The 24,269-nt window shown below is 49.2% G+C and overlaps 2 protein-coding genes across 9 annotated transcripts in view; both read left to right on the forward strand.

The window, feature by feature from the left end:
- The first annotated feature begins 4 nt into the window (after nucleotides 1-4).
- Nucleotides 5-9,779, forward strand: TNFAIP1 (TNF alpha induced protein 1). The gene is made up of 7 exons (XM_059487253.1): nucleotides 5-67; nucleotides 1,264-1,743; nucleotides 3,198-3,367; nucleotides 4,009-4,098; nucleotides 4,185-4,237; nucleotides 4,829-5,024; nucleotides 5,354-9,779. The coding sequence occupies exons 2-7, from the start codon at nucleotides 1,527-1,529 to the stop codon at nucleotides 5,570-5,572; spliced, it is 945 nt and encodes a 314-aa protein (XP_059343236.1). The 5' UTR covers nucleotides 5-67; nucleotides 1,264-1,526; the 3' UTR covers nucleotides 5,573-9,779.
- A 463-nt stretch (nucleotides 9,780-10,242) lies between these two features.
- Nucleotides 10,243-24,269, forward strand: part of SGSM2 (small G protein signaling modulator 2) — a 36,387-nt gene continuing 22,360 nt past the window's right edge. For all 8 annotated transcript variants that reach the window (XR_009419851.1, XR_009419850.1, XM_059487136.1 and 5 more), the window contains exons 1-2: nucleotides 10,243-10,347; nucleotides 16,708-16,783. Coding sequence is in view for 6 of the 8 variants with exons in the window: in XM_059487136.1 (XP_059343119.1) it covers nucleotides 10,291-10,347; nucleotides 16,708-16,783 (133 nt within the window). In the remaining 2 variants the exon portion in view is untranslated. The remainder of the gene's footprint in view (nucleotides 10,348-16,707; nucleotides 16,784-24,269) is intronic.

Below are 24,269 nucleotides of genomic sequence, written 5' to 3' on the forward strand. Positions count from 1 at the left end.
CGGGGAAACTCTTCCGGGCCGGCGGCTCCCGGGGCGGGCCGGGGCTGAGGGGCGGCGGCGGCGGCGGGTGAGTGAGAGAGGCCGGGCGGTGCGCGGGGCCGTGAGCGGGGCCGGGCCGGGCCGCCTCTGTTCGCTTCCCCCGCGGCCGGGACGGACGGAGCCTGTCCCGGGGGGCTCGGGCGGAGCGCGCCCGCGGCAGGGCCGGGCAGGGCCCGCGGGCCGCTTGGTGTGACCCGCGCGGGGCCGGCTCCCGTTCTGCACCGGTACCCTCGGGTTCCCCCGGCTCCCCCCGGGCCGTTCGGGTCCCTCCTTTCCGGCTGTGCTGGGCCGGGGCGGGTCCCGTTGCGGGGCCATTGTTCCGCAGCCCGTCCTGCCTCCCACGCGGGGTAGGAAGGGACGGGAAGGGATGTGGGGAGCTTTTGGTCGTGTCAAAAGGGGTAATTAGAGATCTCTGGCTGTTTACAGAGGCCTCACAGCTCCTCCGTGGCCACCTGCAGGAGTTGTGCTGGCGGGGCAGGGGGTTTAGCTTCTTTGCTCGTGTTTAGCTTCGTTCTTGGTCAGAGCAGTGAGAAACTGCCTGGGGTGACGGAACTGACCGCTTACCCTTCTGAGGAGCTCGGTCGGACAGGCTGGATTCCTGTCTCCTCAAGGGTTCGGTCTGGCTGCTATTATAAACACGCCACTGTTCTAAAAAGGGGATTTTGAGGGTTTAAAGCAAGGCAGGACATCAGTGACAAACAGTGGTGTACGTGGTGGGGAGTTGTGTTAATTTTCTTTTCAAATTAGAGCTACGTTCACTGGTCGGGGCTCCAGGATGGACGCAGGAGAGTTTTGAATGAAAGGAGTTACCAGAAAATAGAACCTTGTGATCCATCTTTTCAGTGTTGAGGCATTTGAAGAGACATTTGTGTCTCCAGTTCAAAGTCAAACCAACATCAACAAGCCCCGCTCAGGGGGATGCACACACACCCCAGCTGAAGCAGGGGCAGGAGGCTCTTCAGGGCATTTCAGCTGGGCTCAGAGAGTGTTGGGCTCTGTTGGGAGGCCGAGGGGGAGCTGAATTCCAGCAGCGTGTGAGCGGGGCCCTCCTGCCGTGTGGTGTTTGCAGTGTTGGCTGGAGATACAACAACAGGAAGTCGGGAGAGTTTCACGTGCCTCAGAAGTGTGACACAGCACAGGCGGCATCAATTGTCTGAAAAATGGCTGAATCGTGTTTTGTCAGGATGTGCGTAGTTGTGTCCTTAGGAAGTGTCTCTTCCGCAGAGTGACATCCTCGTCTGTGTGTGGAGTAGCCGTGGGGCTCCGTGCTGACCACGCTCCGTGTGCTGAGCCCTCGCCGTGGTAACTGCTGACCCCTCGTTGTGGTGACCACTGACCCCACGCCGTGCTGGCCCTTCGCCGTGCTGAGCCCTGGGTGATGCCGGCCCCTGCCCCGCCGTCCTGGCGGGCTGAGGCGTGAGGGCGGCACCACGGCGGGGCCGGCCCGGCCCACGCGCTGCAGGGTGGTCATCTACCTGCAGAAGGCCATGTCGGGGGACACGTGCCTGGGCAGCGCCCTGTGCCCGGCCGCCGGACACAAGCCCAAGGCCGGCGCGCTCAAGGGCGGCAGCCTGGGCAACAAGTACGTGCGGCTCAACGTCGGGGGCTCCCTGTACTACACCACGGTGCAGGTGCTCACCAGGCACGACACCATGCTCAAGGCCATGTTCAGCGGCAGGATGGAGGTGCTCACCGACAAGGAAGGTAAGGGTGTGGCTTCCATTGCTAACAGTTTTGTAAAACAGCAGGAGTTTGGTGGTGGTTTTACTCCGTTAAGGATGTAGAGAATGATATATGCCAAAAATAACTGGGAGCATTAGGCAGCCAAGTCCTGTTGGTGCTAGCAATCCTTTGGCTTTATAGAAATACCTGGTTTTGTTACTCAAAAGAACTGGGGAAGGACTGGTCCTCTTTCCTGCCCTCGTGCTGGTGAGCAGCTTGGTGTTGGTGTAAAGACTGAACAGACGGTCTGTGGGTTGTCATTTCTGTCACATCAAGCAGTGGCATCATTCAAACCATGCACGTAAGGAGGGACGTACGGTTTTCAGCTTTGAGGCTCAGAATAGCCTGCCTTGCTTTGTTGAAAAATCTTTTTTTTTTCCCTTTTCCTGAGCAGCATGTTTCAGTTGTGCCTCATGGTGCCATGGCAGCATTTAGGGATCAGTCAGGCAGTGTGTCACCTCCAGCTGGACACAGGATATTTTAAATCCCTGATACATTATAAAGGGCAGAACACACAATTTTGTGTAAGAGCCTCAGCCTGGATGGAAAATGAGAGTCATGTTCTGATAACTCCAGCTGGAGAGTCCAGCAGGGGTTTAGCTTACTTTCCTAGGTTCTTTTCTCTGTCTAGATTCCAAAATAACACTTTTTTCCTGCCTTCCACGTTATGGGAAAGGGTTTGGCACCGTACTAAGCCTTGTGTGTGCGTGCATCCTACACTGCTATTGTTTGGCAGCAATCAGACATCCTGTTTCCTTAGGGAATGTGACTTCAGGGATTTTGTAAAATTGCAAGAATTTGTCCATTTGCTACTGTTTCCTCTGCTTCATCCCTTCTGTGCTTCCTCCTGATCTGTCTGTCCTATTCTTTGCTCCTCTTTGGGGACTAGAACAGCTTTTCCCCCACACTGGGTTTTCTGGGCCGATCTGCCTTTTAGCATCTTCAGAACATTTCTCTGTCTTTTTAACTCCAAACAGCAGCAGCAGATGTGTTTGGAGAATTGCCAAATGCTCCTTATTAGGCCATAGAAATTATCCATATCTACTTGTTGCACTCAATAGTGAATTCTCTCTTCTAGTCCTTCCTTGGCTCTCAGAGGTTTCTGACTGCCCAGCATCACAGTGTAGCCCTGCAGTTGGGTTCCTGCAGCAATCTCAGTGCATTGTGCTGGAAGCTGAGTGTTTTTAGCTTGGGGCTGTGCTTTTGGGGTGCTGGAAAGCAGTGGGAACATCTGGGCAGTATTCAAGGGGCTCCACTGTCAGGTTCTGTTCTGGAAGCAGCTTCAGTTTGCTCAAAGGCAGTAGGTACTTCCACTGGGTGAAATGGGAGAAGCGTCCTGAGCAGTGTCAGGAAACCTCAGTGTTGTTTAACCTCTCCAGGGAGCTTTTCCTTGCCTCTTGTGTTGAGGTGACTGAAATGTGTTGGCTCTTTTTCAGGCTGGATCCTTATAGACCGTTGTGGGAAGCACTTTGGAACAATTTTAAACTATCTCAGAGATGACACGATTGCACTTCCAAAACACAGGCAGGAGATCAAAGCCTTGATGGCAGAAGCCAAATACTATCTCATCCAGGGCTTAGTGGACATGTGCCAGGCAGCTCTGCAGGTAAGAACAGAAGTATCCTATGAAGTGTTTCATGGGTGTTTTGCTTATAAAATTTACTTAAGACAACTTGAGAGATTATCTCATGGCCTTAGAAATGGCACCAAGTCTGAGATGTGCAAGGCATTTTTAAAATATGAGTTAGTAAACAGGTGGTGAGGGATCTGGGGACACGGCCTGTCCTGCCCACACTTGGGTTGTGCTCTGTGTCCCTGAGGGCTGGCTCGTGTTGGTGACATCCTGTTCTGCCACGTGCTCAGTCCACAGTGGCTGATGCTCGTCTGTGCAGTGGTTTGAGTTGATTAAAACTACTGCAGACTCCTTCTATCCTTTTCTTCAAGAAAGGATGTAATATTAAACCTACTTAAACCAAGTATGACTGGACCTTGTCCTGGCTATAGCTGAGGACATCCACCTGCACCCCAATATTTCAATTACTGCTGCCTTCCGGGGATGGGAAATCTGTGCTGTGATTCTGGGTTGCAGATCAAGGTAAGCTGGGTGGTTGCTGTAGCAACCCAGCTCTTTTCCTGTGCATCACAGCCTTTGGAAACATGGCTGGAGGGGCTGAAGGAGGCAGCAGCAGTAACATCAGCTTTAGCATTCCTTTCTTATTTCCTCTCTTTCTTCTTTCATTAAAACAGGACAAGAAAGACTTGTATGAACCTGTCTGCAGCATCCCTATTATCACCTCTCCAAAAGAAGAGGAGAGACTGATAGAGTCATCAATGAAAGTAACTGCTCTTTTCAACTGTGGATTTATTCTAAATGTATTGAAACACAGAACTTACCTTTTCTTCTTTTCTCTCACTCCCAACAGCCTGTTGTTAAACTGCTGTATAATAGAAGCAACAATAAATACTCCTACACCAGGTATGTCCCTTCTTTTTTCCCCTCACTTTAGTGGAAAAGTTGCTTTTTGACTGTGGGAGTGGAAGATGATGATGAATGATCTAACTTCACTTCTTTTGGTTTGTTTTGGGTTTTGACAACTATCTTGGTTTGAAAAGTAAGTAGGGCCTTACATTGCATGTCTGACAATAAAACTTTTTTTTAAAAAAATAATGTATTCATTCTGGCAGTGTGTCTGTGCTGTGCAGCATGCAGAGCACATGGCCTTCCAGGACACATTGACTCTGGACTTCTGCTGTCATCAAGCCAGAGAACTTCAGTGAAGTGGGGTTTGATCATCTCGAGCATGGATAGTTCATGTAATGGTTTGGGACATTGTGCTGTCCTTATTAATTGTGTAAGTTGACCTCTAAAGGCTGGTGTGTTTGCTCGTGGGGTCAGAGCAGTGTATTTGTATCTGAAATGGGCTATTACCCCTCTTTTCTTGGCAGCATGCGGCAGTGAGTCACTACTTATTTGTATTCTGCAGTTGGATCAGTGCTGAAAGCTGGCGGAACAGGCAGAGATGGCTGCTTGAAAAGCCCTGTTCCTGCTTTTGTTGCTGTGTTTCAGTAACTCTGATGACAACTTGCTGAAGAACATCGAGCTGTTTGACAAGCTGTCCCTGCGGTTCAACGGCAGAGTGCTGTTCATCAAGGACGTGATCGGGGACGAGATCTGCTGCTGGTCCTTCTACGGGCAGGGCCGCAAGCTGGCCGAGGTGTGCTGCACCTCCATCGTCTACGCCACCGAGAAGAAGCAAACCAAGGTAATGGAGCTTCACCTGCCCGTGCTGCGGGTTACAAACGGTCCTGATTAGCTTCAGGAGTCTGCAGAGCTTCTCTCACTTCAGGAGTTAACTTTGAATTTGCAGTGGTGCAGCTGAGGTTACCAGGGTCCAATGTTAAGAATTAGAGAGACTGTATTCCCTTCTAGAGCAATCTAAAAGATAAGGTGAGGGAGGTGACCTGGTGGGAGTAACCCTCCATCACAAATTTTTTACTCTTTATGATGTTGGGTTTGTGGCTCACGTGTGGGTGTGTGTTGCAGTTGTTACCCTGCATGGCTGAGGAACAGGACACGTGCTGTGTTTTGCAGGTTGAGTTCCCTGAGGCACGGATCTATGAGGAGACCCTGAATGTCCTGCTGTACGAGACACCCCGAGTCCCAGACAACTCCCTGCTGGAGGCCACGAGCCGCAGCCGCAGCCAGGCCTCGCACAGCGAGGATGAGGAGGGGCTGGAGCTGCGCGAGCGCGTGCGCCGCATCCACGTCAAGAGGTACAGCACCTACGACGACCGCCAGCTCGGCCACTAGCTGGGCTGGGCCTGCGGCAGCTGCAGCTCCCCTCCTGTCCCTGGGCAGGAGGGGGATCCCTGGACAGCCGTCTTCACGGGGCGCCTCAGCCCCTGGAAAGGCAGCGGGGATTTGTGTGCACAGAGCAGCACTGAAGGCCAAGGCCTTGCAGAACTGAGGTGTGAGTTGTGCACCTTGTGCCATACCTGCAGGCTGGCCTCTCCTCCTGCTGGGAGGGGGATGTGGAATGCTGGTTCTCGGTTTGTGGGTGCTCTTTCCTAGCTAACGATTTGCCAGTTTCCCCCTTGCCGTGAGCAGCACTGCTCTTCCTGGTTTGAAAAGTTCAAACCGCCTGGTTTGGGCGGTTTGAAAAGCTCTTTCCAGACAGCTCCCCTTCCAGGGCCTTGTACAATGGAACTTGCAGTTATTAAATCAAGATGCTGAAGAGAGAGCTTGAATGTGGCTGCTCTTGGCAGACCCTACATGGGATGACCTCCTGCAGAAACGTTTGGCTGGCCAGTCAGCTGCACCTGTGCTCTCCCACCCCTGTCCCCAGAACACCTGCAAAGGTTTGTGTTCCAGGATGGTGTCTTTAAAACTCATTGATTCCTAGGCAAGCCCTTCCAAAGTGGTGAGAATCAAGTCATCAGCCTCTCCATGTGAAAAGTGGAAGTCTCTGAAGATGTAAATGTGTAGGTAGTGACTTGTCCTGGGAGAGGGGGAAATGGGTATGGTGAGGGAAGAAACCTGAAGTAAGCAAACCTGAGCAGATTGTGGCACTGTTGCCCTGGTTGAAGCTTGTCACTGTGAAATCCTGTTTATATAAACAAGGGCAATCTGGGGAATTGCTTTTACATTCCTCCTGTGGCCTAAAAGTGCTATTTGATGTTAAATTTCTCAAGCAGCAGGGAAGAAATTGCAGTGGCTGGAGAAGTACAGGCTAAACAGTGTTTTCTAAGGCTAGAACATGTGAGTTCAAGTTCTGTGTCCTGAATCCCTTCTAGAGGGTAGAAGTTGAAGAAGAAAAACAGCTGTGAAAATATTGTTCTAGCATGGAACTGTGAGAGGCTTTGGGCATAGCAGAGAGTTGGCTTATACTGGATTTTAAACTGAAATAATCACTTTTATTCTGAGTGCTTGGCTGGGTGCTGATTTACAGGGCACTTCAGGAGGTGGGGGTCAAGTCTGCTCTGAAAATTTGGAAATTTCTGGAAATTTTCTGGAAACAGTTTCAAGTTCAGTATGAAAAGCCACTGTTGTACTTTTAAACATTTGCTTGTATGTTTGAGCTGTAGGTAGCAGTTTTGCCACTGTCATGGTAATTCCTGCTGGCTGCCCACTGGAGCCAGGGATACTTTGGATATATTCCACAGCTGCCTTTGTGTTCCCATATCATTCCTGGTCACAAAGCTCCAGATTCCACAATGGTCAGTCCTGAACTGCTTTGACCAGTGCCAAATCCACCTGTAAGATTTAAAGAAAATTACTGCAAAACCCTGACAACAAAATGATCCCAAATTATTGCAGGGAGTTCCGAAGGAGAATTGAGATCTAGATGTTTTGGGAGTAATGGAAGCAGGGGAGGGAGCAAAAAATTATTTGCACTCATTTAGGTTTTTGAAAATTAAAATATTGTGGGTTGGTAAAAAAACACTAACAGCCTTAGGATTTTCTTGCCTCTACACCTGGCAGGATTCACTTAATTCTCCTCACATTCAGGAAGCAGCATTGCACAGGGATGCACCTGCCTTCTTGTGAAAGGCCTCTTGAAATTTCTAATAATCCTAGCAATCTCTTTTATACTTCTTTCTGTAATTTTTTGTTTTCCAGCTGGTTATTCTGTTGTGCCAGGGAAAATACAGCTGTTGAGGTTTAGTTTCAACAAAGATTTTTGTGATATTTCTCTCTAATTCTGCTAGAGTGTAATGTGGATTTTAAAAATTTTTTCCTTCCACTGATGCTATTTAATTAGAAGCCACCAGCAGAGGCTGCAGTGATGGGGTCTTTGTGCTGCATTTAATAGCTTCAAGTTATTATCTTGTGCTTTTTCTGTCTTGTAACAAAGGCTGATGCCACTTAAAAAAACATGTGGCACTTCTGTTTCTTGGCAAATGATTTACATTATTTTTTCTTGTTACTATCATAGTGAATGTTAACAGAGTAAGTAAGTGATGCTGACAGCCTTGCAAAACTGTGTTTAAATGAAGTTATAAGCAGAAAAATGTCATATTTGCTTTTATTTTTTCTGGGGAGGACAGGTGTGGGAAGGAGTGTGTGAACAAGAATGTCAGATCCCTGTGCTACTCCAGAGGCTTTCTGTACTCACAGATTCATTAACAAAATGGACCCAACTTGTGAATTGTTACACTGTAAGAAGCAGAGGAAAGCCCATGTTTTGGTTTAGTTTTCCTTTCCCTATTTCCCACAGCCAACAAGTAGTATTAATTTCTGATTTGAATTTAGATTAATTAACCTGGGAAGCAAACAGTTTTAAGAACCATCTGGGTTGTGAGAATCTTTTACCAAGTGTGAAGGATCTTCTAGGTGTTTGTGGAATGTGGAATATCAGTAAGAACTGTCAGCAGTTGTGCTCAGGTTTGAAATACGTGCAGATATCATTTCCATTTCACTGTAGGCTCTCCTGAGTCCTGCTTGTCTGGAGCTGCTCCAGCACGGGGTGTCATTGAATCTGCCTTGCCCCAAATCATTCCCTGCTCCAGTCTCTGTCCCACCAGGTTCTGCTCATTTCGAGTACTGGAGCTGAGATGTAACACATGCTTTGTATTCTCACCTTAATCAGTCTTTACGTGATTGAAGGCTATTAATTATTGTGGCAGGAATGTTCTAGACATTCTAGAACATAAGATTACAGCCAGTGTAGTGCAGAAGCAGCAGCAGGGAGCAGGGTGACGCAGTCTAAAGGCATCATTGGTGGGTTTGCAGTGAGCTCTCCAAGGATCTCTGCTCAAATTAAGCACAGATTAAGACAGTACAGGTTTCTAATTGTATGTGTTTGTCTGCAAGTTGAGACTTGTACTGGCTTCTGCCCAGACCATCACCAGTGGGTGCATTAACAGGAATTTGGAGCAGCCTTTGGGAGAAAAAAGAGCCTTTTTGCCCCACTTGTAGGGTGTGAATTGTAACTACATCAGCTGTCATTCTTACAGGACTCACTGTCTCTTCACTCCTAAATTGAGTCCAAGCCCTGTGCATGCAGGCAGTGCCCTGAATGAGGGAGTGAGCGGGTGCCAGCCGTGCCCAGCCCTGTGCCCCAGGGCTCTGGGGTGTTTCCCAAACGCAGTGCCCGTGCCCTGCCAGCCCCTCGGGCCCTCTGCAGGGAGGGAGAGAGGGAGCCCTGGCTCGGGGTAAAGGGGCAGCAGGGGCACAGGGGAGAGCTCTGCAGGGCTCAGCTCCGGCTGCTGCTCAGTGCCCAGACAGGGGCACTGCTTAACCTTCACCCTGACATTCTGGTTTTTGAGCAGGAGACATTTATCCTGCTGCAATGTTCCACTCCAGTGACTTTGGTCTTTTGCACTTGTTGGTTAAAACAGAAAATAAGTGATGGACAGGGAGGGTGTTGGGGGGACCATGCTGTCACCGAGAGCTGCGTTTGAATGGGCGTTGCTTTCTGTGGGCTTGGTTTGATTTTGTTCTTCTCAAGGTTTTTCATTTTCGGACAGAATTCTCTCCAGGCAATACTGGGGATAGCCCTGAACTGGATGGGTCTGCCCAGCAGCCCCTGCCTACACACTGAGGTTGTGTTCTGTGACAATCCTTGGCATTCACCTCGCAGCCACCTTCCCCCGTGCTGTGGGACAGAGTCCTGTTCCAGCCCTGCCCTCCCAGGGGACAGGCTCTGTTTTCTGCATGTGTGTCACTTCTCCTCCCATGGAACGAGTAACACCCTCCCCTACCTCACAGGGTGAGGTTTAATTTGTTTATTGAGGGTAAAGGATTCTTTCGGATTTCTATGGTATTTTATATACAGAGGATAACAAATATGATTGCTGATCTTGTTTAAATTGACATTCTGTGATCAAGTTATTTTCTTAGAGATTCAGTCTTTGTTTTATTTTCATGTCTAACTTTTAAGGGTCAGTTTTACAGAAAAAGTACCTAGATAATGCAGTAATTAATCAATTATCTGTTGATTAAAGTGTTTCACCAGTGCATTAAAACGAAACAGAACACTAATTTTTAATAAAGTGTTATATTTTGTCTTCTGTGATTTTTCTCCAGCATCATTACTTTTTATTGGTAGTGTGGGTCTGTGGAACTTTAGTTCCGTGTTTGCGTTGCGATCCCCACCGAGGATTTGGGGTTGGTGCTCCCGGACCGGGGCCGGCAGCGGAGCAGGGATCCGTGTCCCGCCTGCCCCGTGTCCCTCTGTCCCCCCGCTGTCCCCCCCCTGTCCCCGCTGTCCCCCCCGTCCCCCCCCCGTCCCCGCTGTCCCCCCCCTGTCCCCGCTGTCCCCCCCCCGTCCCCGCTGTCCCCCCCCTGTCCCCGCTGTCCCCCCCCGTCCCCGCTGTCCCCCCCCGTCCCCCCCCCCGTCCCCGCTGTCCCCCCCTGTCCCCGCTGTCCCCCCCGTCCCCCCCCGTCCCCCCCGGCTCCGCTCTCTCCCCGCGCACAGCGCCCCCCCGCGGCCGGGCTGCGCCCCCGCCCCGCCCGCTGACGTCACGCCGCGGTGAAGATGGCGGCGGGCCCGGGTCGGGAGCTGTGAGCGCCCCGGGCCCGCCAACATGAGCTGCTCGGCGGACGCCGTGAAGGACAAGCTGCTGTGGAACGTGAAGAAGGAGGTGAGGGCGGCGGCGGGGGAGGCCCCGGGCTGTGCGGCGGGCAGAGCCCCGCGCTCCGGGGTCCGGCCCCGGGGGGCCGCGGGTCGCATCGCGTGGGGAACGCCCTGCGGCCCGGGCGGGGGCCGGGGCCGGTCCCGGTGCCGCCCCCGGTGCCGGTGCCTCGGCGGGGAGCGGGCTCGGCCGTGCGCGCCCGCCCGGGGGGCGCCGAGGACGCGGCTGTGCCCCGGCGGGGCTGGCGGGGTGCGGGCCGTGCGGCTCCGGGGACCCTCGGCGCTCTTTCCCCCGGGCGCACCTGGAGCCGGGATGCCGCCCGCGGGACTTGTGCGCGGCAGGAGGCTGGCATCGGCTCCCGCTCCCGGCGTTTGTGTTTCCCGCAGCACTCGTTTTCTATGACTTTTTCCTTAACTGGGAACTTTACCGGAGAAGGGAGGGAAATCGGAGGTAAGAAAGGTAATCTGAGGTGCCCGTGGATGAGCCGAGCTGACTCCCAGGTGCCAGAGCACCCGTGCCCTGGGAAGGGTTAATTTGGGTGGTTGTTCTGTACACACCTGTGTGACATTGCCGGGCTGGGGCAGCCAGAGCCGTGTGTACATGAGGAGCCCAGCCCCGCACCTGAGCGGCGGTGTTCGGTCCCACTCGCGGCCGGGCCGGTGCCGCTTCTCCTCGCACGGCGCTCCCCGGCTGCGGGGCGGTGCTCGGCACTGCTCCGTGCTGCCCGGGGCTCGGCAGGACGGACGGATGGCATCGCGCTGGAGCAGCTCCTGCCGCAGAGCAGGGCTCCTGCCGGGGCGGGAGGAGGTGCCGGTGGTGCCCAAGGGCCGTGGGCGCCTCTGCAGCGCGTTCCTGCTGGGGCTCCCTGCGGCCGCCTCTCCCCTTGCACCCATACCGGGTTTTGTGGGTTTGTGGCACTGGCTGTGGTGAGCTGCGTGTAGGTGCCGGTTATTACACGGCAGTGAAGCGGGGTTTAATGCTTATCCCCCACAGCAGTAACAAGTTTTTCTAACAGGTACCTGCCCTCCTACTCCTTCCCCTCCTCAGCTCACTGCTGGGGAAGCAGCAGGAGCCGTCCAAGTTCAGATGTAAAGTTGTTGCTGTGGCCAAGGTTCCTGAGCCCGGCTGCCATGTCCTGGTACTCGTTAATGCTGGACTCAGAACACATCAGGTGTTGTAGGGAGTATAGAAAGGGCAGAGCAGGGACAGACACAAGGACTGTGTCCCAGGATGACCCAGCCAGCAGCTGGCTCTGGGCAGGTGGTACCTGCTGAATGCTGCCTCAAACGTGCCACTTTGATTAGAAATTTCTGCTTGAACCAGAACCTCTGAGCTGAGGCAGTGCAAGGTTTTATTTAGAAGTGGATGCGCTTGCTCTCCTGAGTGATGCTTAAATATATAAATAAATCTGATAAATGTTTTCCAAGTGTGAACATTGCAATCTTGTGCTAATGCATGAGATGAAAAGTGAAATGGATTTTCATAACCCAAGCCAGCTCAAGCTGAGGAGAAGTAGTGGTGTGTAATTAAAAAATCTGAGGCTAATTTGTTTTTAAAGTCTCTAAAATGTTTTTAATTGGACTCTGGTTTTTAAATTACTTGAATAATGCTTGAAAGTGTTATTTGTACCTTCTGTGTCATCTGCATTTTTGTTTTGTCTCTGGTTTGTTTTTTCCTTCTCCCAAGTCCTCACCAAGGCTCTTTTAGAGCACTTAGAGTGGCTTGGCTTTTTAGCGTTGGCCAGAGCTTTCCAGTCTAAATAGCCATGAGAGCCTTTGTTGATTAAAAGCAGGTTGAGGTAACACCCCTCACGTGTGTCCTCACAGACCTGTGGCCCCTGTCTGTGCTCACAGTCAGAAAATGGCTCAGGTCACAGTTGGAGACCCTGAGATGGAGATTTTATTTGTCTTCAATAATCAATTGACAAAGAGGCAGGAATTGAACAGGAGCCACGGGTAACTGCCCACCAGATAATGCTGCCCTTAAGGATTGTATGTAACTTTCTCCAATAGAATTTTCAACCTCATTTTTTTTATCATGTGTGACTTCATACAGCCACTTCTGCCTGCTTGCTGGGAAAACCTGACTCCATGTCCATGTCTGTTCTCAGAGCCCTGGTCCCCTTCCTTTGTCCTTTAAACCCAGACTCTTATTTCCTGCTGAGTGATTTTCCCATAACCTCAATAGCCAAAGGAGTTCATAGGGAATGGATTGTTTCTGTGGGCTGTTCCACCAAGCCTGGTAAAATTCAGCTGTCTTTGCAAAGTATAGAACAGTTATCTCCAAAGTAATTTGGTCCAAAGTGTTTAGTTTATTTTGCCTCAGTCTCTCAGCTAAAACTTCTGCATTTTTCCTTTGGGAAATTTGATGCTGTTTGCTTTTCCTCAGATGGACTTTCCCATTGGTAGGGAATGTGTTTTGTTGGCTCTCACAGAAAGGAAGACATGTAATGTGTTTCGAAAATGTAACTGCTGGGATTCATGCTGAGGCCGCTTGGAAGTTCACGTTTCAAGCATTTATCTCTCTCTGCAGGAAAATCTGTTGTGACAAGCAGACTCATAAAACAGGCTTTTTTCTCTGGCCATTTCCTTTTGCCTCCTGAAAGGGAGGGTTTTGCCATTTCTGGATTTAAACAGTACTTTCTAGCTGTGAAACAAACAGGATAACAATAACCTTAGCAGTTCTACCCTGAACGATTTCAGAGCACTTCAGAGGCTCAATTGCTCAACTTGCAGCTGAAATGTAAGGGCTTCTGAGCAGAAGTGCAGTAGTTATTGAACAGCTTTTATTACACTGCCAGTCTTTCATCAGGAGTGAGGAGTCAGTGCAGTAGGAGCTGTCGATAAAGGAGGTGAGCAGAAGCTGCCCAAGCTGAAGAAGATATGGATGGTGGATATTAGGTTTTTTCCTTTAAGGAAAAAATGCTGTAGGCTTTAACTGTGTTCCTGGTTATTGTGGTGTGTTATGAGCATTCTTCTTTACCATTTTTTAAGTTTCCTTAAATAAAATTTTAAAAAATTAAACGTAGAGGCATTTCTCTTGTGTATTTTTTGAGTGAAACTTAATAAATGTATAATATACCATGTATTATAGTATGGGTTCAGTGTTTGACTGCTTCTGAAAGTTTTAGCCCTTGTAGGATGTGGGATAAAGTCAGAGCAGTGATCCATTTGAAGATCCTTCAAATGCCAAGCAACTTCTCTCTGGGGAGTTTGCTTTGCTTTACCTGTACAACGCTGCCACCAGGACCTTCCTCAGCACTGAGATCTTTACCTGGCTGGGCAGAGCTTTGTTGTCCCTGCTCTCGGGGGGGCAGATGTGTGTCCCCAGAGCCTGGCACCTGTTCCAGGGCGAGCAGGTGTCCCCAGGGCTGCAGCTGGTTCAGGGACAGTGACACTGAGTGACACGAGTGCCTCTGTGTGCCACCAGGCAGGTCCAGAGGAGAGCCTGGTGAGGGCAAGTGGCTCCTGTGTTCTGCAGGGGAGGCACAGAGAGAGGATGGTGTTTCCAGGGCTGGACCTGAGCCGGTGTCACAGCCGGCCCCAGCGCTCCCTCCCCCTGCACAGGCTCCTCTCCAGGCTCTGGGAGCAGCCCTGCATCCCTTGCACATCCTTTCCCTCTGGGGGCACGTGGGGATGCTTCTGGTAAAGAGATTAATTTGCAGTTTGGTCAGGTCTGCTGGTAGCTGCCAGTGGGTGTGTGTGGGGGCTTGTGCTCAAAAAGCTCCATTGTCAAGTGCCTCCTGAGAACAGGGACAAAGCAGCAGAATTCCCTATGAAGAGCTGTGCAATATTGCAAGGGAATTAAGGAAACAAGAAAAAAAAAAGCTTGTGTTCCATTTGATCAGAAACACTTGCTTTAGCTCCTTGCCTGGAGCATCCATGAATTACGTGGCAGTGAGGGATGACGTGGGATTGAAGAACATTGCATTCCTGCTTTTGAATCTTCTCATAATCTTCTCATATCTATGCCTTAAAAATGTTTTCTAATAACATTCAGTCACTCTCCAGAAAATGCAGGGAGCTTGCTTGGCATCTGGTGGCAGTGGGGAACACACAGAGAGCCTACTCTGTGTCCTTAGCTCTGGGGATTAAAGTCTCCTCAGAGACACTGGATGGTGCTGCTCTAGAAAAGTAGCATCGATTATTAAATCTGAAACACTTTTCTTTCTCAGTTTTTGTACACTTAAAATTTTAGCTGATGGGGATCTCAATAACATACTGAGCTGATTGGGGTGTGCCTGGGAAATGTGTGTCGCAATGAATTGGCTGCTGAGCACTTGAGCTTTTGCTCATTGAAACTACTCTTCTTCCTCCCCGTTGTTAGGATGTGAATGGCAGTTAATGTCCTCTGGGATGCTGAGACTGATTTCATGGTGTGCAGTGCTGAAGTCCTGTCTGTGCCCTTGAGCTGTGTGTGCTCAGGCTGCTGTGACTGTGCTGCACCAGGGCAGAGTCTGTCTGCCTTCAGCCCAGGGGCGCTCAGTTGCTTTTTGCCAGTAGTACACCAGCCCTTTCCTTGGGTGAATGAAACTGTGCCAAAGGGATTGTTGAGCACACAGGATAATCCAGATGTGAGACCCATTCACGAGGCCTCCTCACACCTCTGCTTCTCCCTTGATACGCTCCTACTCCTCCACCTCCAGCTGCCTCACTGTGAGGTCCTGAGTTCTAACAGCCATGTCAGAAAAGCCACAGGAAAGAAACAAATTGCCTGGCTCAAAGTTTATATTGTCAGGCCTCAGGTGTGAGCAGTGAGCCAGGTTTTATAGAGTGAAAACGACTTGTTTTGAAATCCTCAGCTATAAAACACGTCTACTTTGAAAGCCTCTTACACGTTTCCTTTTTCCCCTCCAGTGTTTTCTGTGCGACTCAGAGGGCTCCTGTTTGATAAGGAGCACAGATTCTGGAGGATCCATTTGATCCAGAACTTGGAGCGAGGCAAATGCCATGTGTTGAGAGGCTCGTGCAGCAAGTGCCAGAGCTGCAGCCTGCTGCCAGCCGGGCTGGGGGTGTACGAGTGGGCACAGAGGCCCCAGGAGGAGTTCTGGGGGAGGGGGTGTTTAATTACAGCATCCAGAATTGGTCTCACAGATGGTCTTGCTGGAGGAGGAAGCCCTTCAAAGCAGAGAAGGCACCTCCACAGGCAGCTGCAGAGCCCAGCTCTCAATGGAGCACTGCAGCTCTCCTGGTCCAGCACCAAGGGGAAAAGCCCAAAACCCTGGGACCTGTCAGTGCCATGAAGTGGTACCCAGTTAGCTCTAAATGCTGGAAGAAGAGAGTGTTTGGTCGAGTCTTCTGCCGTGGTAGCACTTACTTTCATGTATTAAAAGTGAATTGCCATATGTTTAGTCAGGGTGTCATAACCCTGTAATTGTAGCTCACAAATGAGAGAAGTCAAAAATTATGGTTAATTTGTACACAGAAGAGAGCAAGCTCTCCACGGCCAGGAGGAAATGAGTGTCTGTTAAATGAGTTGGTGATGAGCTGGAAGCCAGTAAGGTTTCATGTGGTGTCAGGCTGAGGAAGCCATTGGGGAGAAATCACTGGCAGATGAATGGAGGGTGACTACAGCCTCTTGCCAAGAGCCTCATTGTAAGAATTGTCTGTTTCTTCTTTAATTTTTGAAAGTCAGTAATTTGCAATTATTTCCCTCTGGAGCTTGATGCATCTTGACCCCTGAAACTGGAAAGGAACTTTGTTTTAAATCATTAAAAAGTGTGATAAGTGTAATTTTATTTGCTACAATTGCTGAATCGTGTCTTGAAGTGATAACTGAAGGCACTGCCTTCTCTGTAGGTACTGTAATAATTTTGTATACTGTCTGGTGCAGCAGAGCTTCGAAGGCATCATTTGTAATTGCTGTGGCATGCTCCCTGTTTCCCAGGTAGGGAGGCCCTAAAACTCTCTGGGAATGTGTGCCCATGTCGCTCAGTGACGCTTTGTGCTTGAAAAAGAGCAGAATGGCACAAGTGGAAATGGGACATAGCTACACAATCTGGTTTCATGAGCAGAAGAGACTGTGAAGGCCAAGGATGAATCATATAAAAAGTCTTTCACAGCTCTTCAAAAGTTGTGCTGGAGAAGTTCTCTGTTGGGTGCTGTGGGCACACTGAAATCTGCCTTCGATGGGGGCACACCCCAAACAGCCTGTCCTTGTTCTGCCAGAGGTTTCCTCGTGCTGTTATAGGCCCCTGAGGTTTGTTTGTGCTTCCCTCCTTAGATCCATTCCTCCCTGCAAAATGTGATGTGAGGGAGTTGTTTGTCTGTTGGTGAGGGGGAAGGGGCAAGCAGTGGTTGAAACTGAAACTCCCAAGTGCCGTGCTGATTTTGTTGGGATCGTGCAATCATTTCTCTCTATTCATTTTAGGTAAAGCAGATCATGGAAGAAGCTGTCACCCGGAAATTTGTACACGAAGACAGCAGTCACATCATCGCCTTATGTGGTAAATGTCACACAAAGAGCTAATGCTACCTAACCTTGCTTTTCCTCTAGACATTTATTTTCTCTGCTGTCAGAGGTAAATGGAGGGATTTAGATACTAGAAATCATGGTGTTCAGGCCCATTTCACCTCTGTATTTGCTATGTGTGTTTACATTACAAGTTGTAATGTAACTCTTACTAAAATGTCATTATCCAAGTACCCAGCCAAGATGACAGGTGGGTTTGCTGGAGGCTGGCTCTGTGTTCCAGGGAGCTCCCAGTGTGGTCTGCCTGCTCTCTGTTCCTGAAATTCTGTCAAATTCTGTCCTGAAAAGCTGTGCTGCATTGTTGGTGTTACAGGTGATAGGGTGGCAGCTGTTTCTGTTAGACTCTGCTTGGCCAAAATTAGGAATACTTTAAAGTCTTCATACTTCTCTCGTCCTCCTACTGTGATTCCAGTTGGTTTTGTGTTCTAAATTCTTCATGGTCTGAAGGACTAATGACTCTGCACTGAGCTGCCTCATTATTGCCCAGCAATCCTACCTGTCCTGAAGCAGGACTCCAGCCTGCTGCTGCTTTGATCAGAGCCAAACCAGAAGAAGGTGAAGCTGAATGTTCTGTTTTTACTTTGGCTGATTGAATGGAGAAATCCCTTCCAGCAGATTTGGCTAACAGCTCCTGGCTGGTTTTCTCCTGTGTGTACAGTTCTCTTCCCTCCCCCATTCCAGTTTCGTGTGACTCTTCAAGAGGTTTTTCCCTTCTATTTAAAATTAGATTGGTTCAGTACATGAGTCATTTTTGGTGAATCTTCGTTATAAATATAGAATTCTTGTGAATCATTTTACTCTCCTGCTAGGCTGAGTTTAGCAAGAGCCTCTTAAATACCTGATGGCTGATTTCAGGGTCTCTCTGCATCAGTAGCTGCCCTAGGTCCTAGATGGCTGAAGGTGCAAGGTGCCAGTTCAATGTCATGTGCCCCTTGTCCTGGGAGATGCTCCAGCTCTGTGCCACCCTTGCTGGCCTGGAGGAATGGTGCCTCTGAGCAGGTCAGCTGTGCTCATCCATCCAGCAGGAGGGATTGCAACCACGAGGACTCTGCTCCAGTCTGTGCTCCCTGCCTGGGTGCTCTGGGAGGAGGAGAGCACTGCCGATGTTTCCATCCTTGTGGAGAAGCAGTGAGTGCAGGAGATTCTGTATTTGTTCCCAACCTGGTGCATAACCAACCTAGGTTACATCCCAGGGCTCTGCCACCCCTCTGTTTCCAGGAGATCTGGCTGTGGTTCAGAGCCACAGCAGCCCCATTGGCCTGTGGCTGATATGTCCACTGTGGGACAAACTTCTGAATTCCTTTGGGCTAGGTTTGCTGTGGAGCCAGCCCCAGGGCACAGTGCAGCGCTGAGGGTGTTTGGAGCAGCTTCTGCTGGGAGCTGGCTGTGCCAAGGAGCAGCTTCTGCTGGGAGCTGGCTGTGCCAAGGAGCAGCTTCTGCTGGGAGCTGGCTGTGGCCGATTGCAGCCGGGCTCTGGGAGACGTTTCCTTGGGAACAGCAGCTGCACTGACGTGGGGCTGGTGGAGCCAGCCCTGCACCAGGGCCAGGGCAGCTGCTCCTGCCCGGCCTGCCCTGAGCTCCTCTCTCTGCCCCCAGCTCCTCTCCTCTGCCCGGCCTGCCCTGAGCTCCTCTCTGTGCCCCCAGCTCCTCTGCCCAGCCTGCCCTGAGCATCTCTCTCTGTGCCCCCAGCTCCTCTCCTCTGCCCAGCCTGCCCTGAGCATCTCTCTCTGTGCCCCCAGCTCCTCTGCCCAGCCTGCCCTGAGCATCTCTCTCTCTGCCCCCAGCTGCTCCTGCCCTGCAGCTGCACCAGCCCTTGCCCCCTTCTGCGGTTCTGAGGGGAAGGGGAAGGCAAAGCAAGCATCTCTGTTTCTGCACTCACCTCAAGTGTATTTACAGGGTTTCCAGTGCAGCACATTATGCCTACAGTGTTTGTCCAAAAGCTGCCTGCAGTTTGCTGAGCCTTTTCTGTGTGGCTGACCACCTTTAGTCTGACAGTAACACGCTGCTTGAAGCAATTAAAAAACTTGTTTAAGTCAGCTTCATACTGCAAACAGGGTTTATTCATGAATGCCTCAGACATGTTTACCCAGATGATCTCTACATTTCCAATATCTACTTTGAAATGAGTCTTAGTAGTTTGCTCTCTTAGAATAGTACTTTGAGTATATTAAATTAAATAATCCTGAATTCCCCATGCTATAAACTAATCACCATAGAATTCAGGTGGGTTATGGAGAGTTAGTGTGTGTCACAATCAAAATATATGTTATTTAAATAAATCCAGCATGCCACCTTGGCAGAGGGAATATACTTACTATGGTTTTGGGAAAGCTTAGTAGTAAATGTGAGTAAAAATAGTAACTTGGGCACTATTAAACGTGCAGAATTTGGCTTTTCAATGAGATTTCAGTTCAAATTAAGGAAGAGATGAACTGCATGGAAAGCTTTTTTTGGCCTGAATAATAAACCTGCTACCAGTAATTAAACCCATTAATTAAAATGTGCAGAATCCCTTTGTGGCTGAACTGAAAAGGCCAGTTCTGATTTGAGCTGCAGAATGGTATTTAATGTTGTGCTTGGGGCTTCTTGTAAGCCTTGCTTGAGGATGGCATTGCATGTGTCCCTTGGGATGTGAGGAAGAGGAGGGAGCTGGGGGATTCCACTGCTGTTCCTGGGGGATGCACCTGAGCTGTGCAGCTGTGGGTGGGTTTGTGGCAGGTCCTTTCCTGTTCCTGAATCTGAACTCAAATCCTCTAAGACATTGAGGCTCTTCTATGAATGAAAACAAAAAAATCCCCACCTTCTTTTTGTTTTCTTGATGCTTTGTAGCTTTTTTGGTATACTTTGGGTACTTGGCATGTGCTGTTTCTTCCCATCTTCAGTTACTAATTGGTTACAGTCCTTCACTTCAAAGACAATCGGAGGTACTTGGTTTTCCTTTCCTTCCATGTCATTGAATAATCTTTGCCCTCCAAATATGTTCTAAAACTGTGTCTAGACCAGACCAGAAATGCTTTTTTCCTTTTGAACCCAAGGAGAAAATTTGCCGTTTCTGGATATTATTTTACTGCTCTGTCCTGATAGATTTGTTGAGGATCTTTGCTGCAGAGCCTGCAATTCCAGGTGCAGAGAAGAGGAGCAGAGAGCCTCTGCTAGAGGAGCTGAGGAAGCTGGGCTGGCTCAGCCCTAGGGGATGAGCCAGTCCCGTTGATTTAGCTGCATTAACCTCAGTTTTTTCTTTTTCCATCCCCATTATGCTTATTGCTTTTCTTCTCTTATTAACTGATGAAAATGACTGGTTTTTTTTCTAGGTAATGGTGTGTTTAAATAACGCAGATCTTAAAAAAAAGAAGAACAAAACCACATCACGATCTGTCCAGTCATGCACTGGGAAAGGTGACAGGGCTTGACTGCAGAGCTGGATCTGGATATTAACTGAAGGTGTTTGTATGGGGTCTGTGACTGCGTTTAGTCATATGTGCAGCCCTTCAAACAAAAGAAGGATGTGGTGCCTGCCTGGGGGAGCTTGGGAGGTAATGAATTCCCATTAGTAAGCAGTCCTTGGTGCTTTCTCTGTGTGAATAATACATCAGAGAGGTGGCCTGAGGCCTTTGAGCAGACATCTGCCACCTAGAGAGAAGGGACACTTGCCTGAGCACAGCCAAGTGCTGGCTTGCCCTGCTGCCAGTCCAGTCTTGTCTGAAAGCTGAGCAGCCTGTGAGCCTTTGGTGGTTCTGGACATGGTGGCTGAGGAGGTCCATGCACAAACAGATCCCTGCAGTAGCCATGCAGTGCTGTGAGTGCCCTTGGCCAGCTCTGCAGGGTCCGTCCTTCTGTGTGGTGACCTCAGGTGTAGAAGCAGGATGTGCCAGGTGGTAGGGGAGTGCTATGGGGCTACTTTCTCTCACACAGTCTCTCCTGGGTGCTCCTGTAAGTTGTACAGCAGCTCTTTCAGCTTCCTGCGTTTCCTTCACTCAGAGACTCAAACACAGCCTTGACTTGTGCCAGGCTGTGCCAGGCTGTGGCCTGACTCCATGGCTGCTTTTGTGAAGCACTCCTGAGCTGGCATGTGTGTCTTATGCTGGTGCTTCTGCTCTCCTGCAGTGTCTGTGTACATCAGGACTGCGTGAGCATTTATTGTTCTCAGAAACAGAGCAAGGAGAGCTGTCACCCACAAGTGCTCCTGAGATGTCTGTGCTTCAGGCTGTAATTCACACTCCAGATCTGATGTGTGGGCCCCGAATCCATCCTTGCAGCTTCCTTCCACAGAGCCCTGGGGCATCTACACTTGGATAATCATCCCTGTAAGATGCTTCCTTCTTCAAAAATAAGTAGAGGGAATTGTTATTTGAAATAGGTCTGTGTCACTGAGTATCTGTTCACAGCAGAAGGACTGGTGTGTTCTGAGAATCAGAGTGGCTCTTGGGTCCTCTTCACAGTTCAGAGCAATCCAGTGTATGACAGGATTGTCGTTAATGAATGTGCAAAACACTAAGATTGGACTTTGTGTGGAACAGTTCAGCAGTTACTTCCAGCAGATGAGCACTCCATTCACTCTGCAGGGGGAGGCAGTAGCAGAGCCCTTGTGTGGCTGCATTTTCTGGAGTAGTTGAGATCTGGTAAGGTGTGAAATTGTAGGGCCTTGCACGTCTGTAGGAGCACAAAGAACTTCAGCTGAGGTCATGGGTCAGTCCCCATCCACGCTGGCAGTGGAAAACCAGGAGTCCTTGGAACATGAATGTGGCTGGTGACACCTGGAGAGCAGGTACCCAGGGTCATCTGGGATGGTTGAGTCTGAGCTGCAGGAGTGCCCAGCAGGGCTGCTTTACAGGCCCACTGCTAATCACCCAGGGTTAATTCCTTCCTCAGGATGACTTGTTATCCCATTTTGCAAAGTTAATTGTCTTTGAAAGATAACACAATTTTGTTCCCATCATTTTCAGCTGGAGTGACAGCATTCCAATTCTTCTGAAAACCAACCCCATTAGGAAGAGATACCTTATGCTTTGGGATTTTTAGCTGATTGCCTTGAGGCTTCTAAATAGCACCATATTCAGATTTGACAGAAAACAAAGAATTCAGTTTTCTTTCTTTTTTCCTTAGCTCACAGAAATGCAACTTCTGTAGAAACAGATGTAAATAACCACTGCCCAACCTGACAGTTTATCATCTTAATTCTTTTGGCTTTCTACCCTTGACATTGATATTTTAAAAAAATGAAGATTATCTGCTGTGGAAATGCAGATCACTCACAAACAAAACACAAGTCTCCCTGTATTACTGCTCCTATTTGGGAAACAAACATTTTCAATGATGAATAATGCTTAAAAAATAGTTTACAGAGATTCTACCTCACTTGATAAACACATTAGTCCAGAGAGTGTACCAGAGATGATCATAATTGGGGGGAAGCAAATATTTTTTCATGCACATTTAGAAGGTTTTTGATTGTGCTCCAAAGATGATGCTTGAATTAATGAGTGGTGTGCTGTGGTGGGGAGGAAAAAAAACAGAGTGAATATTAGCTCTGATGTGAAATGAAACTGTTTTTTGAACTGGATGTGTTTTTAGCTTGAGAAGTGAAATAAAATCTCTTGTGCTTTTTAGAGAACTCTGCTAAACATTTTGCTTTGATCCTGGGTCATCAAATTGGATAATTTTCAATATTTAGAGAAACTTCAGTACTTTTGATTTGCCCTTAACGTGTTTAATGAAAACACTTCTGTTTTCTGGAGGTTGCTGAGATCCTTGAAGCTTAATGATCACGGTTTTAAAGAGGAGCAGTCACCAAATTTCAGCCCCAAAGTTTCCCAGCCACTTTAGAACTGGGAATTGTCCATTTAGATACTTTTTAAATTATTATTTTCTAGGGAGTTACTGAACATGGGATGTTCTGTGGCACAGCCCACAGAAGCAGGTTGAGTGCAGGGGCACAGGAGCAGGTTTGGATGTTCCTCTGCAGCCCTTTGCACTCAGGGACCAGCATCTCCCAATGACACAGCAGGCTGAACTGGCTTCAAACTGGGCAGATCTGTGACTAGGATAAAGCAATAGCAGCTGGAGATCATGAGCATCTGATGGCTTCTTTATCATCCTACTCTTTTCACTTGTTTTTAATTTCTTCAGCCTCATGAATTCAATTCCCCGTGCACAGTTTCCATGAAAACAAGGTATTTAGCTGCAGTATTTCTTCCTGTCTAAGGAAAATCTCATCTGCTAAGTACACCCCATAAATAATCCTTCCACAGGCTTTCTTTTCTCTGCTCACCACCCTTCCAGCCCCAGAACTTTCATTTCACAGTCCATTAAGTCATATCAGAATTTTCATAGAGCCAAAAAAGGACAAAACCAAACCTGTTCACCTGACCCTGGAAGAAGTAGCTGTGGTGAAGTCATAAAAAGGTGACATTTCCTGAAGCCTGGTGGGCACTGTGATTATTTGAACTGTAAATCAATAATATATCTGCACTTAATTAAATTCAGCAGTGAATACTGCAGAGAATGTTCCTCAAAACTGTCTGGAGTTAATGAATTTCTAGATGGCTGCTGTCAGCTGAACCATACAAGAGAATTACCTGAGCTGTGCTGATTTATTCCCAGTGCAGAGCTGCTTTTCCACTGTGTGTGTGATGAGTTGCTGCCTTTTTGTCTGGTGGGTTTTTGTATGTGTTTGTTGTAGGTACAGTGACAGTAGGCAGGCTGGGTATCACCCTGGGCTGTGCAGTAGTTACTTACCTGTGTGCACACATGTCTGTAGGCAAAGGCATGTGTACATTCACACAGACTACCTGTGTGCACACAAAACCACCCAGTGATGCCCTTCTGATGTCAGCAGTTTCTCCAGGAACAGCTGAATTATCTATTTTTAGGTCTTCTTAGAGTGTCAGATTCCAAAAAGGGAGAAATGGTTCATTTTCCCAGAAATGAATAAATAACCCCATTTCCCTGTCCCAAAGGTTCTTGTACTACCACCCCTGAAATAGTTTGAGTTGTCTCTTTAGGCAGCAGTGTGAGCTGTGCAGTTTGTGACTCCTGGGGATCACCTGGTTTGGGTTTATCAAAAAGCACCACGGCCAAGGTCCCCTCGTGTCTTTGGGAAGGTTCTGCAGCGTGAGGGGCTCCTGTGCCAGTTTGTTCAGGATGTGTGAGGTTTCCTCTGTGACTCAGCCTGGCCGTGGGCGATGCTGGCAAGGTGCAGTGAGATCAGTGCCTGCCTTGGACACGCAGCCAAAGGGAAGCCCTGGGGGCTCTGCCAGGAGCTGCTCCCTCCCTGCAGTGCTGTGCCATTCTGCTGCTGGCTGGGAGGGATCCCTGCTGCTCTTGTGCTGCCCTGTGCCTCCAGGGTGGCACCCACACGGTCCCCTGGGCTGCAATGGGACGGCACCTGTGGCTCAAGGTGTACTGCCCTGCTTGCCTGTTTTCTAGTCTAACTGGGTAAAAGCTGCAGTGCATTTGCAAGC

This window comes from Ammospiza nelsoni, chromosome 21 (assembly GCF_027579445.1).
Source record: "Ammospiza nelsoni isolate bAmmNel1 chromosome 21, bAmmNel1.pri, whole genome shotgun sequence".
NCBI classification, from domain to species: domain Eukaryota; kingdom Metazoa; phylum Chordata; class Aves; order Passeriformes; family Passerellidae; genus Ammospiza; species Ammospiza nelsoni.

Coding starts and splice junctions, on each gene's coding strand:
- TNFAIP1 (XM_059487253.1), top strand. CDS start 1,527: ATGTCGGGGGACACGTGCCTGGGCAGCGCCCTGTGCCCGGCCGCCGGA. Junction 1,744..3,197: donor GGTGCTCACCGACAAGGAAG/GTAAGGGTGTGG, acceptor GCTCTTTTTCAG/GCTGGATCCTTATAGACCGT. Junction 4,238..4,828: donor AATAAATACTCCTACACCAG/GTATGTCCCTTC, acceptor GCTGTGTTTCAG/TAACTCTGATGACAACTTGC.